Genomic DNA, 16683 nt, shown 5'->3' on the forward strand with positions numbered 1-16683 from the left:
GAGCCCTGAGTGAGCTCGTGCCACAAAGAACTGCTGAAGCGTTGATCACGTAAAATCATAATAAGGTCTTTTCTTAAAAAAGTTCACAGTATGCAAATTTCTCACTACGCTTAACTATGACGCTGACTATGACAAATTGTAGAAAGCAAGCGCTAGTGTAGTTATACAGCCCAGTTTCCACAGCAGTTAGAACATTGTGCAAAATGTAAATAAACACAAAATGCAGTCATTTAATCTGTATGTCTACTCTCTCATGGCCCTGAGGCAGCACAATTCCGCTGCTTCCCACTAGGGCTGCCACAAACGATTATTTTGATAGTCGACTAGTCACCGATTATTTATGCGATTAGTCGACTAATCAGATCATCATCCACTGGACGTAAAACGTACAGCTTATTGCACCAGCAGCATCTGCTCTTAAATAACTATCATTAGCTTACAGCTTTAAGTGTTTAAGGTGCTAACTAAAAATAAAGACAAGATGATAGTTTATTCAATTTTAATGAAATTTGCAGATTGTTTCGGTGAAGTTTAATAAACTCCTTGCTATCTAAAATATAACAGGACAACGGAGTATATTCTCCAGCATCTCACACTTTTGATAATCAGCTGTCTGCTTGACGTTTATTCAGCTGTGTAAAAACTATAACTTTAATCTCAGCCAAACCGATTTACTCAGGAACAAATAAAATACAAAAAAAAAAAAGCCAAACAACAACATTTTTAATTTATCTAAGTGACTCATATATATTTAACCTGAGTAGCGAAAGACGGCGGTGGGTTAGAAAACAATTTGCCGGGAGTCCGGTGTTCTCACCGCGCTAGTGACCTAGCCCCCGGCTAGCTATCGAGCTGGTGGGTAACAGACGTCTCCGAAAACGTCGGAGCGCTTTTGAAAATATGTGGTGTCCTGATAAACTGAGCCGATATTTGAGGTTTACACAGCTACATTCTCGCCTGAAAATACGTTAAACGTTTATTTTCTGACCCAGAAAGAATAATAAGAGTAACATTAAAACTAACTAGCTGCCGCCATTGTTGGAAACTAAGCTGGGCCGCGCTACGATTTCTGGGACACAGCTGCTTCTTCTTCTTCTTCTTCGGGGTTTAACGGCAGCTGGCATCCTTGTACATGCAGTGCTGCCATCTTCTGTTTCAGTCCGTTATTACACTCTTAAATCCTGCTACTTATTCCTGCGTCTTTTGTGATCTTACAAAGCTTCAAACGACGCGTCGACTATTAAATCAGTCGTCGACGATTTTGATAGTCGACATAATCGTGACTAGTCGACAAATCGTGGCAGCCCTACTTCCCACACAAAGACTAACGGATACGCAGAAATATTTGGTGACCGTCTGGTTTTGGCTTTTTTTTGTTGTCTACCACCAGCAATCAATTTACTAGCTTCTATTTTGAAATTCAGTCATGCCAACCAGTGACTTTTCTAGTCTCTAAATGCACTGTTTCTTACATCATGCTGTTCTACTCTACTTGAGTAGATTGATTGAACCACCAACCTTGTGATTACTGGAGAGCCTGTTCTAACAGGAGCTACAGGACCCCAGCCTCTAGTACTATTTCACTACACGATGGCTTACTGGCCATACTGCTGTTATGGAAGTTCTTGATATCATCCTACTACTTCCTCAAAAAGAATCTGGTCCATGGGTGGGACGGTCTCCAGAACCTGCAGGAGGCAGAGTGCTGTTTGTGGCACGATCAGAGACGCTGCAGAGCAGAACCACTAACCAGCAGCTTTCCAAGAGTTCATCTGAAGGATGAGACACTCCACTAATGGCACACTTCATTGTATTTTTAAGTTATGTAATTTTATCAAAGTGCTTGCCAAATAACATAATTGCTAAGGGAATTTTTAATTGGGTGCATATTCAACACTCTTACCTCCTGCATTGGAAATAAGAATCTAAATTCATGGAAAACTGAATTCTGATCTGATCTGTAAATCAGTCCCTGGGCACAAGAAAACTTCTGAAAAACATAGTTGATTACTGCCTCCACAAACATTAAAAATGCAATTCTGACAGTCCTCTGAATTTGAGCTCTTTTAAGAGTTGAAGTGAAAAGCATTCCTGTGGTGTGACCGTTCACAATTTGAAATTCCTTTTGGAAATAATGAAAGCTGCATCCTCCAGGCTACAGAGGAGAGGGACTATGAAACTGGCTGTCAGCACACAGCACTGATGGCATGGAGGGAGCATTAATGTGCATGGCATGAATAACTGACTATATAATATTTACATATTTTGAAACAACATCCAAAAAACAATGCAAAACTACAGTCAGCATGTATCACACTATCATGGTACAACTTCAAAAATGGAAACCCAGAGGTTAGGAGTGCAGCACCCTTTCAACTGCAAGGCAGTTGCACCGATCACCTGGTGGAAGGCAACTTGTCTCCAAGTCATTGTCGTGCGACTCAGACTGATTGCAATTACTCTCGGACGGATAGGCAAGGGTTTGAATCAGAGTACAACTGGTCGCAGACTTGGTCCCCATCTTCAAAGCAACCATTTCTAATGCAACAAGACTCCAAGTTCATTGCACACCGTCTCCAACGGTCTCCAACCACTGTTTTCCGAAGTCTGTCTGTAGCCTAATTATAAGGATTATTAGGAGATTTATATAAATATATTACATATTGATCACGGTTTTCATATATATTGATCGGTTTTATGTGTTTGACTTGTGTTTGACTTTCAATAAGAACATGTTTCTCTGCATGCAGGGAGGAGCTTCACCATCTTCATTTTAAAATGAGTAAAAACAGAAGGAGTGCTGGTTTTAATTTAGAGCTTACTGTAATAGTGCTTTTAAAGAGACGGTAGTACGTGAGTGTGTCTGTGAAGGACTCTTCTGTGTGTGAAGAGGGCACAGTCCACAGTCGAGGCGAGACAGGTAAACCATGTTATACACATAAAAACAAATTGAACAACAGGCCTCAACGGTGGAAAAAGGTTTTCTTTTTTCTTGAAAAGAGCCAATGTGACTTTTATGAAATATTGCTGTTTTGGCTGTGCATCCTTCCACTTGTATTTACCTATTACTCTAGGCTAAATCATCCATCATTTAGGAAAGTTAGACTAGCCTACTGGTAAATATGTTATTCTCTTTTGGGCCTGGAGGATGAAACTGTCAAATCTCTCTTTCTCTTCCTCTAACCAGTAGCAGTATATTAAACACTGAGCATGTAGTGGAAAAATCTTTTTTTTTCAAATGTGAACTGTACCATATATACACAACCTGATATCACGGCAAAGCGCGTAATAGACACGCCAGTCAACCGTGTTCATTTCACGCTTTGCCTCTCTAAAATGTGAAATCTAAATGCATGCAGACGTTACATTACCAGTAGGGGAGATAATATATTTAAAGCTACAAAGTTGGTAGTGAGCAGAAAACGTATTAAGTACAATCAAGGGTCCTTCGTCATCAGAAACAATGAACCTAGGCAGCTAATATGTATATACATGTAAAGGTGCTAATAATGTCTGTTTAAATGCTTTCTTGTGATTATCTTCATGCTGGCTTGAAATAAAATATTTCCCTGTGCTGGTACTTCGGATTACTGCATCTTCTGCGTGCGTGTACATTTCATGTTTTGGAGAGGCGAAGCGTGAAATGGACACGGTGGACCGGAGTGTCTATTACACCTTTTGCCATAATACTAGGTTGATACATACACCAAAAGTATTGTATTTCATTTCATATGCAGAAAATCCATCCTCAAAAAGAAGTTGATGTTGAGCTGATCCTGATCTTTCTAAACAAGAAAAGGAAGAAACTGAGATTCTGGATTCATCCAGTTCTCAAACGAAGGCAGCAGCAGGGAGAATTTCATGGTTTGATCCAGGAGTTGAGGCTGTATCATGACTGCTTTCGTACATATTTCAAGATGTTAGTGGGGCATTTTGAACTCTTGCTGGCAGAGTTGGGACCACATCTGAGGAGGCAGAGTAATAACTTCAAAGTCGAATAACCCATAGCAAAGTTTATATGTCTGAGGTAAAACAGTATTATTGTGCAACCTATATATTCAGCACTGGTGCATGTTGTTGCCGAATGTAATGGTCCCAGTGGTCAGATCTATTCATTCATATCCAAAAAATCTGCATGTTAAACATACAGCCCAGTGATGGCAAACATTTTTACCAAATGACAATGGGACAATCGCCAAATCCCACTCTGTAAGCAATTCTAACAGGAAAAATAAAATCAAGGTGATCTCTAAATTAGAAAGATTAAAGTTAAATCGCCAACAGTTACAATAACTGTTTTTGTGCTTAATAATAAGCACAAAACAGCTTTGTTTTGGTTAAGATCTTGACTGATTAGTTCCAGTGACCCATGCAGACCACCAGGGAAACAACAGTGTAGTGGAAATGCATGTATTCATGACTTGGCACAGTGAAGTGCAACTAGAGCTGACGATACCAGGTCTGAGGAGAACCAGTGTTTGGGTGTGTGTAGACTTGTAAAGTACTTCTGATAACCAAGTCAAAGTGTGGCGGGTGGCGAGTAGTTTCCATATGCAGAATCTTGGTCTGAAACTAAGTTTTGCACAAGTGGACCACCTACTTGTAAAAATAAGTGAACTAACAACTGACTGTCCAACCCCAATGAACACTATGAAGAAATGCCATGAGTAAAGTGAAACCCTTTGCCAGCACTGTTTAGGATAATGGTCAAACCAGCAGAATTTGCAGCCAGTACATACTGACAACATTGGGCCAACACTGACCATGGGCTAAGCTTTCATGTGAGATCACCAGCCAACCATTGTTAGAGCTTTTGTTACATTTGTGTTTAGATATAGACAAGATGTGCTGTAGTAATACATGTGCTGTAGATATGTAATAAATTGATCAATTTATTACATATCCACAGTGATTGTCTTTAAGTATGACTCTCTAAGTCACTTGGAACAGTTGCTGAAGTTGTTGAAGAATGCAATAATTCTGATCACTGCAGACTTTTACAGTTCTATGATGGCATGAATCATGTTAAATGATTTTTCAGCTTTCCTAGTCTCTGAAACCCTCATGATGAAAGAGCAAGCTTTATTCAAAAATGCAAAAACTCAGCTTTTTAGATTTTGATGCATTACTCTGAAACCTACATTATCCACTTTTGTCTGAAAATTGATGCATAGAAAATGAACAAAATTGCAATCTGAGCAGCTTGCAATGACGAAATTTTCAAAAGGTATAGACCTCATGGTCCACTATTTATTCGCATTCACCCTAAGTCCTCTCCACAGCACCTCCATTTCTCTCATTTTGCCTGACTTTGCAAGTGAAACAAATGGGTGCTAAATGTCCAGCACAGCAGAAATAATCAATCAGTGATATGGTACAATGGCCAGTATTCTACTGTGTGAATAAATGGGACTATAGTTATCTTTGCTCACCTGTTGCTGACAATGAATTATTATAAGGAATAAAGTGAGCTTGTCGGTCACCAGTTTTGGAGGGCCTCCAGCACTGTTCTCTGGGGCCAGATATTGGTGTAAAATCCAACGTGGGCAATAATCCTCTGACTAAGAAAACGCCATCTGAAAGTCCCATAGCTCAATCTATGCTGAGTGGAAGACAGAGATGGTGCAGAGAACTCCTGGATCAATGCCATAACTAAATAAAAGCAAAGCATTACAGAATAAAATGGCAATAATTCTTCTTGTTAATCAGATCTACACTGATTTTTGTTTCAGTTACTTACACACTCACTAGCACACAGATGTAGAACGTATCAATTAAATCACAGTATGACTAATATGACCTTTTGTAGTAATTCTCACTATCAGTATCCCTTGTAAAGCTATTTACGCATACGTAAACACAATATTTATACCCCACTAGTATTAATTGGGCTACTACTGATTTTGTGTATTTGGAATCTATTTTTATTCAGCTACATTTAGTGAAAGGCAAACACAGCATATCAGCTTAAACACCTCCAATAACCAACTGTCAGTCACAGTGGTGGTGAGGGGTAATGAGCTGGGCTTGTTTTCCAGCCACAGAATCTGGCAACTTGCCATCTTTGAGTCAACCATCAAGTATTGTAGGGTCAACTGTGAGGTCATCAGTCCAAGAGGACAATGAACATGAAAACCCACAGAACTGGGATTTATAATAAATCTTTAGAAAAACAAACAAACATCTAGATGTTAATCATTTCTCTTTGTGTGAAGATGATCGTACAATGTTTTGTTGAGATTAGACAACACAATAAGAAGGAGGTAGGCTACTGAAAGAAGGTGTACTTTCTTTTAAGCATGGTTTTACATTCACAACTACCTGTTAACTGCACATATGTAAAGAGTTAAGCTTCCTTCTTTCAGGGACAGCGAGGACACTGGACTTTGACTTTTTAGGGTTTGACTGGACACTAAAAACTCCCAGGGTTGGAAATATCTATTATTGGTGTTCACCAAGACAGAATAAAAAAAGGAAAATAGCAGGTTGCTTTTTTAGTAAAACACAGAAAACCCAGATAATAAATATCTGACATTTTTGCTTCAAAGATTGATGACAATGATTTACAAACTTTCTTCTTAGTTAAACTGTGATTGACTAGTTTGAGTAGAATTTTAATCTGGATCAGAGCAAAAGCCTTAGATCTTGATACGGTATTAATGAAGGAATCAGTATCTAAATAGCTACACTGGTGACGTTGCTTTCTAGCATGCATTGTTCCTTTAGCTTATTCAGAGATGGATAAAAAATCATTTGAAATTCATTCTCAGTTCTCACTCAAATCATTTGAACTAAATCTCATCTGTAAAACTGAACTCTGACAGTTTTGACACACAAAAAAAGAAGAAGAAATCAGTTAGTGGTAAATCAATCTGTACCCGACCAGGACTGTCTGTATACAACTGAAGTTATCCTGAACTGAAATCCAATAACACTGATATATACATATGACAAAACTGAATCCATTTTACATACAATAACTATCGTCGTCACCATCCTCATCTTCATTGTCCTCTTTATCACCATCTCTGGCATCATCATCAAATCCAAGCAGGATGTCTGTAGTAATCACTGTTCCTGCCACTCTCTGAATGTTGATTACCCCACAACTTGATTGCAAAGGACTTCACTCTCAGTCTCAGTAGAGGTCTCATGTTTGGCCTAATTGCAAGTCTTGTTAGCCAATGTAATGGGTGGTCTGCTGCTTACATATCCCAAAAGACATGAGCTTCAATCTCTGCAGACACCACAATGAGAGGCAACAACCCATGAAATACAAGCATTGTCTTATCCTTATATCTAAGAGGGTCATCAGTGACACATCTGGGGTTAGTGGTAGTGTTTGAGTTTAGTTAATGTTCACCTATTTTATTGCCCATTTGTAGAAGGTTTTAACAGAAAAAACATGATACCAAAATAACTGGATGAGACTTTATCTGAAAAAGGCAATAAAGGCTCTAAACTGACAGTCAGTCACTTAAGATACTTAAGATGATATCATATTTAACTGTCTGGGTATTTGCTAGGTAAGTAGTAATTCCCTTTCCTTAACAATTTGCAATTAAAAATACCAAGCCTGCATAATTTTTTTCTTTTGGTTCAAATCAAGCGCTTTCAGTCAAATTCTTTATGCAATTTAATGTCACATACTTTTATTTTCAATTTTCACCTTTACTGAGAACATGACACACAATGTTTTGGCCCAGTTACACACCATCACTGCTTCATGGGAAACTGAAGGATGATTTTGGGTTTGCTAAATGTCATATAAGACCATTTTTAAACTTTGACAAAATGATTTAATTCTGTCATACATGTCACTTTTACGTTATTATTCAGACATACTAGTGCCATTGTTTGTCACAGTACACACTCTCACTCTCGCCACCACTGTCACTAAGAGCAGGCTCTCTCTCTCTCTGCCTGTTTCTGTGTGCATGTCTGCATCTTCATGTGCATGGCACAGTGCTGCTAAAAATTTGTACCCTCCTACACAAGTCTCTCTTCCTGATTGGCTGAAGTAAAAGTCCACAGAGAGATAATTTTCTTTTATAGCAACTTGTAGATAGTTGGTAAGAGTTAATATCACATATGTGCATGCATTTGCTCTTAAGCAAGCAGAACAACTAGCTTAGATACACAACAGACACGCACAGTCAGTATCTTGTGCATACTTTTCCATTAATGCAACTGCTCTCGGAGACTGCAATAAATGTTAGATGCCAATGTTGCTAGGTCCAGCCAAGTAAGACTATTAACGCTTTTTCTTTGCAAAAGTTTAACTCTAAAGTTGACAAGTTCAGACACCTTCAGATTACTGAAAAGCAGTGCATGTTTGAAAGAAAATATAGTGTCTTTTAGGAAATCCAGCTAAAAAAAAAAGGAAATCATCTAAAAATACATGGAACTGAAGCAACTTGGTGCTGGTCAAGGATTTAGTAAGGAAGGAACAAAGGAAAGTACATATATAATAAGAGCAGCTGTCTCACTTCTCCGTGCACACTTTGAGCTGTAAGCTCTATAGAATCTGCCTACTCTATCATCGGCAGCATTTTGTCCAGCTGGTGCTCCGGGGCCATGTGAGAGATTCTAACATTGCTCTCAGGGGGGCAAATTAGCCGGACTGGTTGAGCGAGGCTGCAAAGACACTTTACATCCTATTCCACAGACCTGTGCACTGATCTGCCTCCCATTCTGTCTCTATTATTCTGCTGCTCTGGCTTTGGGGAGGCAAAGGCTGGCCAAATTGTAATGTCATGCCTTGAGGTCGAAACAATGAGCATTTGCTTTGTGTTTGCTGCTAAGTGGCCTATTCCCATGCAGTGTGACCCAAGCGGCATCCACAGATCTGCTGAGTGAAAACATTAGCACTCACACTGGGCATACTGCCTGCACTTCAGTAATATAATCAGCTTGGTGTTCAGCCAGAACAGACATTTAGGGCAAATGTTGAGTCGGTGCAACAATAAAATAGTGACACTGGTCGGTCTGATGAGATTAATTCTTCCCAGCGTGGGCATGAGATCAAGGAGGATTCAAACTCAAATAATCAAATAATATGCTGTCAGAGACATAGCGTGGCTTGGGACATGACAGCACAAACCTGTTGGATGATCCTGTAGTTAAAGTAACTTGGAAATTACATCCATAACAGCTTACACAAAAGCACTTAACTACAAGGTGACATATCCATGCATCTAAGATTTAAAAGACTCTTTTGGGACACCAGAAGTGTTTGCAAGCAAGGTGAAACAAGCGTTGTGTTCGACCAATGCCTTAGTAAATACATGGATAATTATTTTTCCATCTACTGGCTTGATTTCACTAAAGTCCTTAACCCTTTAACATCTGGGTTTAGGGTTAAGATAGATAATGTCTTTAAAAACACATAAAGGGAGGAGGCCTTAACAAAAAAAACCCTGTAATCTAACATTCTACACTCACTGGTCATTTTGTTAGGTACACCTTAGTACTGCTGGGCTGAACACCCTTTTGCCTTTAGAACTGTTTTAATTCTTCACAGCATGGACTATTTAAAAAATTCCTGAAAACATCCCTCTGAGATTTTATTCCATATTGTCATAAAAGCATTCCACATATGCTGCATACCCATTATGCAAATTTCCTGTTCCATTGCATCAACTATCTCTACTGGATTGAGATCTGCTGACCGTGAAGGCCATCTGCGTATAATGAACTCACTGTCATGTTTGCAAAATCAGTTTGAGATAAATTGAGCTTTGTGACATGCTTTATCCTGCTGGAAGTGGCCATCAGAAGATGGATTTAGTGTGGTGATAAAGGGGTGAACATGGTTAAGGAGCAATACTCAGGTAGTCTGTGGTGTTTAAACAATGCTCAGCTGATACTAAGGGGACGAAAGTATATCAAGAAAATATCATCCACACCATTATACAACCAACAACAACTTGGATCCATGTTTTCATGTTGTCCACACTTAATTCTGACCCTAACATCTTAATGACACACATCACATCAGGCAGTGTTTTTCCAATCCTGCTGGTGTGGTCTTCTGCTGCTGTAAGATTTGACGTGATGTGCATTCACAGATGCTCTTCTGCATACCTTGGTTGTACCGAGCGATTATTTGTAATTACTGTGGCCTTCCTGCCTCCTTAAAGCAGTCTGGCTGTGATTAAATATTTGCATTAACAAGCAGCTGAATGGGTGCACTGAATAAAATGGCTTTTGAGTATTTTGAATTTCTGAAAATATGCCTGTTAAGCACAAACTAAATACACAACTCTAACATTAGATGGATAGCCGATGACCTGGTTAAGAGGTAAAAAGAACCATGCTTTGTTTTATTCTTTATAAACAGGGGCACTTTTTGGATGCTTTGTTTAACATCTTATTCAGTAACTGCATTTTTATAAGCAGATACAAATGGTTCTGCATATTTGAGCTGGAGCTTGTCTGGAAGCTGAGAGAAGATTCCACACCTTTGATAAAGCACACATTATCTTCTGTGATGCAGCTGAGTTTTCTTAGTTGTTTCCTTCAAAACAACTTCCAAGCTCTGTGTAATAAATGTGCTCAGTGCCAATGGTTGGAGCACTTGGTTACTTTGTGTGCTATTTATAAAAATCTCAAGCCCCATCTCAGTTGACCTTCTGTGAAAGGAATAACGGAGAGAGAATGGAAACAACTTTGGGAAGGATGCAATGGAAAGCAACAAAGAAGCAGAGCAATTTTAACTCTGCAAAACAAACACATTATTGATGATGTGGAAGTGCAGAGCTTCAAAGCCTCTTATTTATAGGCATCACAAATTACAGACAGCATGCGGGGGAATGGAAGTGCTCTTTTCTTCAATTGAAGGTTTTCACAAACAGAAAGGATTGTAGTCATCCTTGGTGGTTGAAAAAAATCACTGGAATATTAAAGATAGGGTTGAAGGAGCTTTATTATCTGACACACTTTATAACATGTTACTGTTTTGGTGCAGAACCTTACTGCTGAGCTTTAAAAGAGAAATGTTTGTGTCCCAGGGAAAACTTGGAAGCCTTCAACAGTGCCATCTATTGTTCCGCACGAGGGGAAACTTGATGATATAACTTTAAACGTTCGTATTACTTTAAATAAGGCAGATGGCACTTTGAGCACCCACTTGGTAAAATGGTGCATAATTCTTTTATTCCTTTTCTCATCTTGCTGGGGGCTGCAGAATAAAACACACCTGGGATGTGTCTGGGATCCTTAAGTATGTGTTGAAATGATGCTGCAAGAGCCTTAGGTAAGAAAACACGTACAATACTCATATAGAACATGAAAGCAAACAGCCTTGAAAAAAGTTTCCTTTCTATTGATCTGCATGGGTTTCCTCCTTACTTTTTTCTTGTTTTACAAAGGGAGGCATTAAATATCAGCGGCCATATACACTATAGTGCCAAATCATTGAGTTCAGGCGTTCCGATCATGAACACAGGTGTATAGAATCTACAAACATTTGTTAAAGAATAGCTCTCTTTCTCTAGATCTCAGTGAATTCCAGCATATTACCGTGATAAGATGCCACCTGTGCAAGTAGAGTCATGAAATTTTCTCACTAAACATTTTAGTGGTATTATAACAAAGTGGAAGCCACTTTGCCTGGGCCTGGGCGCCTCCTGGGTGAGGTGTTCCAGGCATGTCCCACCGGGAGGAGGCCCCGGGGCAGACCCAGGACACGCTGGAGAGATTATATCTCTCGGCTGGCCTGGGAACGCCTTGGTATTCCCCCGGATAAGCTGGAGGAGGTGGCTGGGGAGAGGGAGGTCTGGGCCTCTTTGCTTAGGCTGCTGCCCCCGCGACCCGGCCCCGGACAAAGCGGATGAAGATGGATGGATGGATGGAAGCCACTGGGAATGACTGCAACTCCATGAAGTGGTAGGGCAAGTAAAATAACAGCAGCTTTCGGCAGATTCAAGACTTCATGTGGCCTTCATATTAGCTCAAGAACAATGCGTAGAGAGCTTCATGGAAGGGGTTTCCATGGCCGAGCAGCTGCATCCATGCCTTACATCACCGAGCACAATGCAATATGTCGGATGCAGTGGTTTAAAGCACCACACCACTGGACTCTAAAGCAGTGGAGACATTTTCTCTGGAGTGAGGACTCGTGCTTATCTGTCTAGGAATCTGAAGGACAAGTCTGGGTATGGCAGTTGCCAAGAAAACATTACTTGTCTGACTGCATTGTGCCAAGTCTAATTTGGTGGAGGGGGGAATGTGGTGTTTTTTCCTAACTTGGGCTCAGCCCCTTAGTTCCAGTGAAAGGAACTCTTAATGGTTGAGCATACCAAAACATGTTGGACATGCTCCCAACTTTGTTTCCCAACAGTTTTGGGCCAGTCCTTCTCATCCAACATGTCTGACCTCAAAAATGTCTTCTGTGAGAAAGGTCAAAAATTCCTATAAACACACTTCTAAACCTGTGGAAAGCCTTCCCAGAAGAGTTGAAGCTGTTATAGCTGCAAAGGGTGGGCTGACATCATATTAAACCCTATGTATTAATAATAGGATGCAACTAAGTTTTTATGTGTGTGAAGGCAAACAAACAAATTCTTTTGGGAATATAGTGTACTACTGGCTAATACGCAGAGCCTTCTGCCAGTGCAGAGCCAGGTTTGCGCAGCATCAAGGTGTTGCTGTAGTTAGAAATACTGCATTTTAATGCCATTTAAGCCAGCTATTTTTATTAAACTGATGTGAATGTGTTGTATTGTGGTGCCACAGTGTAACCCTCCAGATATCCATCCAGAGATCAGTTGTTACTAGTGGAACTGGCAGCTACTGAGAAAAGGGCAACTGTCAGCGGCTGGAACAGCATTAAAAAGGAAAATGCCTTTTTCCCTGTTTTGGAGTACTTGGGGACATGTTTTGTGTGTGTGTGTGTGTGTGTGTGTGTGTGTGTGTGTGTGTGTGTGTGTGTGTGTGTGTGTGTGTGTGTGTGTGTGTGTGTGTGTCCACTCTTCTCACATAACTTTCACTGACAGCCCACTGATGTGTCGATGTCGGCTAAGGCAAAAAACATCGCCATCACCAGCGCCCGATATGAATGCCAGAACTGTCAGCAAGTTATCTATGTATGAAAAAAGGGCTCCTATAGTCATCCACATATGCCAGTCCCAATCCAAGTATTTCTAAATGATACACAATACACTGAAAAATATTGATGGTCAACACAACTTTTGATACAATTGGAAAAAAAAAACATTAAAAAGCCGAGTGTAGAGCATTGTGAGAACGTATGTATCAGTCGCTGCATTGTGCTGCACAACAAACAAACAATTATAAGTTATCATTATCTGTGGAATAACAGTAATTTCAATAAGAGCACAAAGAGTACATATCACCACAAAGAAACACGAAGGAAGTTATGCAACAAAATTTCACCAAGTGCAGTTTCATTAATTTATTATTATTATTATTAATAATAATAATAATCATCATCATCATCATCATTATCATCATCATAATAATAATAATAATTTATGATTTCTATTCATCCTCTTTATCCTTTTAAAGTATAAAACATGAAGTAGTTGCTAGAAATTTCACATTAGTTTGAAAATTGAATGTTTATTGAATCTTTCTTTAAATTAATTAAATATTAATTTGCATATATGACCATATATGAGTGATTTGCTACATTCCTACAGCATTTTTGTTTTGTTTTTATTACTTAAAAATGTATGATGCAATTTAATTGTGTGTTTCGATGGGGAGGATGGGGGTTATATGTTGACAAGTGCATTTACAGTGGGTAACTTGGTCATTCCACTTCTGATGCTGTACAGACACTAAGAGAACAGCTTCAGTTCCATTCACCACCAAACACAACTAAAGAAAAAGTTCTTCTGTTTTTAAATCTGGTGTTGGGAACCATTCAGGTCAGTCAATACTTTTGAAACTCTTCCCTGAGGCTGACACAGGTGTCTTCAGCTCCTTCCAATCCATCTTACTTGTCATCTTTAAGAATCAGAAAGGGCGTTATTATGCATGTTACGAGCAACCTGGGCTGCTCTATGGGGGGCAGCTGATCGCTTAATGATTACAGTTTGTCCTGCACTGGATGAAGAAGCTACAGACTGCAGGAGAAAGCTTAATGTGAAGAGTGACACACACTCTCCAAAGGTTATTGGAGGATTTTGCCCCCGGGGTAGAAGAGTGTTTGCAGCATTGTGTGTACAGTACTGGACCGCGTGTTGAATTATTTAAAGTTAAATCTCTGAATGGACTAATACACTGAGATTGTTTCTGAATATGTCTTCATTTATAGCTTATCGAGAGGGACTCCCTCGGGGATCGACCAGGGACTGTCACCTTTTCAGCACGCAGGAACATTACACGAGACATAAGGTCAACCTAAAGCAACCAGGCTGCTCTGCTCACTTTTTCACCCCGGTGTGCGCCGCAGCGCGCCGGCAGCAGCACAGCTGCGCTGCGCTCCTTCTGACAGGATCCTCCGTGCAACAAGGACCTCGGTGTTAAAGATATCAGCATGCAACACCACAACCATGCTTGTCCCCTGCAGCAAGGCATCTACATAAAGTCACACTCATTCACTCCTAAACTCGCGTGCACGTCTCTCATCACAGTCTAGAAAAAACCGAGCGAAGAAAGAAAGAAAGAAGAAAGCAGACAAGAGCGGTAACGCGTGCAGATCATACCTGTAACTCCACGCTGTAGCCCTGATGGAAATGCGTCGGGAACACCGCCAGCTGATGTTGCACTTGGAGGGAAACTGTATAATCCATGAACCAGAAGAAGATGCTGAAGAGCGGGAGTGAGCAGGAGACGCGTCTGCTGCTGGCAGCGGTACTACACTGTAGTACAATCTAAGCGTGCTCTCCGCCCCGCTGCGCTCCCATTGGCCGCGCGCCGCTCATCAGCCACGTCAGTTGACTTTGAGGCAGCAGGTAGGCAGCGCATCTCCCATTAGCAAATGTCATCAGCTCAGTCGTTTGTGATGTGCAGGCAGGAGCCGGGGCTGGGGATGAAACGGTCTGTAAAGAGCCTTTTATGATTCATGTGGGAGTATCGTTATTACTGACATGAGCAGTGGACATTCTGTGTGGCAAAAGCTTTTCATTTTATCTCATTTTTAGTTTTTATTTCATGTATACATCGTTAACCTGACATTACATTCAGCCTTAGCATTTAAGTGCTGAGATTAGCCTGTTGGACAACTCAGCAGAGTAAGTTTAAAAAGCAGAGGTAAAGGACATTTGTGCCCTGCAAAGTAAAGGGTCCTTAAAGGGTGCTATCCAGAACCTACACAGCATGCTGTAGCTGTCTACTGCCACTAGGGGACAGTGTCAAAAACATGCGTAATGGTCACAGACTGTATAAAACATGGACATAGCTTCCAGGTCAGAATAATTAAAGACCCTGTCACATGACCATAAGTGGTGTTAAAGTTGGTGCTGTTTTGCGTCTCTTGATTTTGTAACCTGATGGGTTGCCAACTGGAAGACACGAGTATATGATCATTTCGGCTTTTGCAGCTGTTTTAATGATGTGTCTGTGCAGAAACTCAGAGATTCAGAGATTACACAGAGGGAGGTGCTGCAACAGTTTGAAAACTTGAGACTTTGTGGATAGAAATTTGAAAAAAAAGAAAAAGAAAACACTGCAATGTCTTTGCTTCCTGTTTTGACTTCTTCTCTGTCTATGTCAGTGCTGAGGTGGAGGTATTGTCTGAGTGGTGACAACTAGGCAACTAGACAACAAGGCTATGAAACATTTACTTCAACTCCAAACTTTTGAGCTTTATTTAGTGCTTGCAGAAGAAGAAATGGCAATAGTGAATGAAGGCTTAGTCAACCGTAACTAATGCAGAAATACAGAATGAATCACTATTTGATTTGAATTACTACTTTGCTCAGAGCCTGTTAGAATTCTGTGAAACTCATTTTTTACTGATGACTGAAAAATAAGCTGGTGTATAATGAAAAAAAAGAAACAAAGGATAATAAAATCAAATCAAATTTTAAAAAAATGTTTTGCAAATTTGCAGCAGAGCCAGGCAATCCTCAGCTGTATTCAGCTATATACAGAGGCCTTCCCAAACCTTAAGATCAGCTGGAGGTTTGGAAAGTTCTCTCGCAAGGCACAAACTCCCCCTCACTTGTTTGATCAGTATCCTCAAGCAGCTTCTCAAAATTCAGAGTCTGTATAACGCTTTCAGTAGTTGGATATATGATGTAGGCTTATAGTTCAGTTGCCATCAAATCAAATTGAGTTATTTTGCCCGTGACAACATGATCAGACATATTTTGTTACCACTGTTAACTTTTGATTATGTGTAATATTTGATTCTAACTATGATTATGCTGACTAAACACTTCAGTGTGGCTGTGTATCAGTAAATAATAAATTAATAAAAATCCTCTTTGGTAGTCAAATTAGGGGAAACTCAAAACTATGTAAACATGTGAAAACAACCTTGTTATGTAGAATAACTTAAATCTCATTCATGTATAAAGCTCAGCTTAATGTTAGAGAATGTTTTAGGGAAAGATAAAAATTCAAATTCAAATTTTATTTGTCACGTACACAGTCATACACAGTACGATATGTAGTGAAATGCTTGGACAACTGCTCGTGACCTAAAGAAAACAAAAAAGGAAAGGCTATGAATAAGATAGGAAATAAATATGAAAAATTAAAAAGGTT

At 39.8% G+C, this 16683-nt stretch overlaps 1 protein-coding gene across 1 annotated transcript in view; it reads right to left on the reverse strand.

Moving 5' to 3' along the window:
- Positions 1–14837, reverse strand: part of zmat4a (zinc finger, matrin-type 4a) — a 150933-nt gene extending 136096 nt beyond the window's left edge. The window contains exon 1 of the mRNA XM_086313468.1: positions 14676–14837. Coding sequence (XP_086169594.1) covers positions 14676–14762 — 87 coding nt within the window. The 5' untranslated portion in view covers positions 14763–14837. The remainder of the gene's footprint in view (positions 1–14675) is intronic.
- Positions 14838–16683: the final 1846 nt, after the last annotated feature.

This window comes from Aulonocara sp. 'chitande type north' Nkhata Bay, linkage group LG12 (genome assembly GCF_057382095.1).
Source record: "Aulonocara sp. 'chitande type north' Nkhata Bay isolate Kocher_YH1m ecotype deep benthic linkage group LG12, A_spYH_male_GT1.1, whole genome shotgun sequence".
NCBI lineage: Eukaryota > Metazoa > Chordata > Actinopteri > Cichliformes > Cichlidae > Aulonocara > Aulonocara sp. 'chitande type north' Nkhata Bay.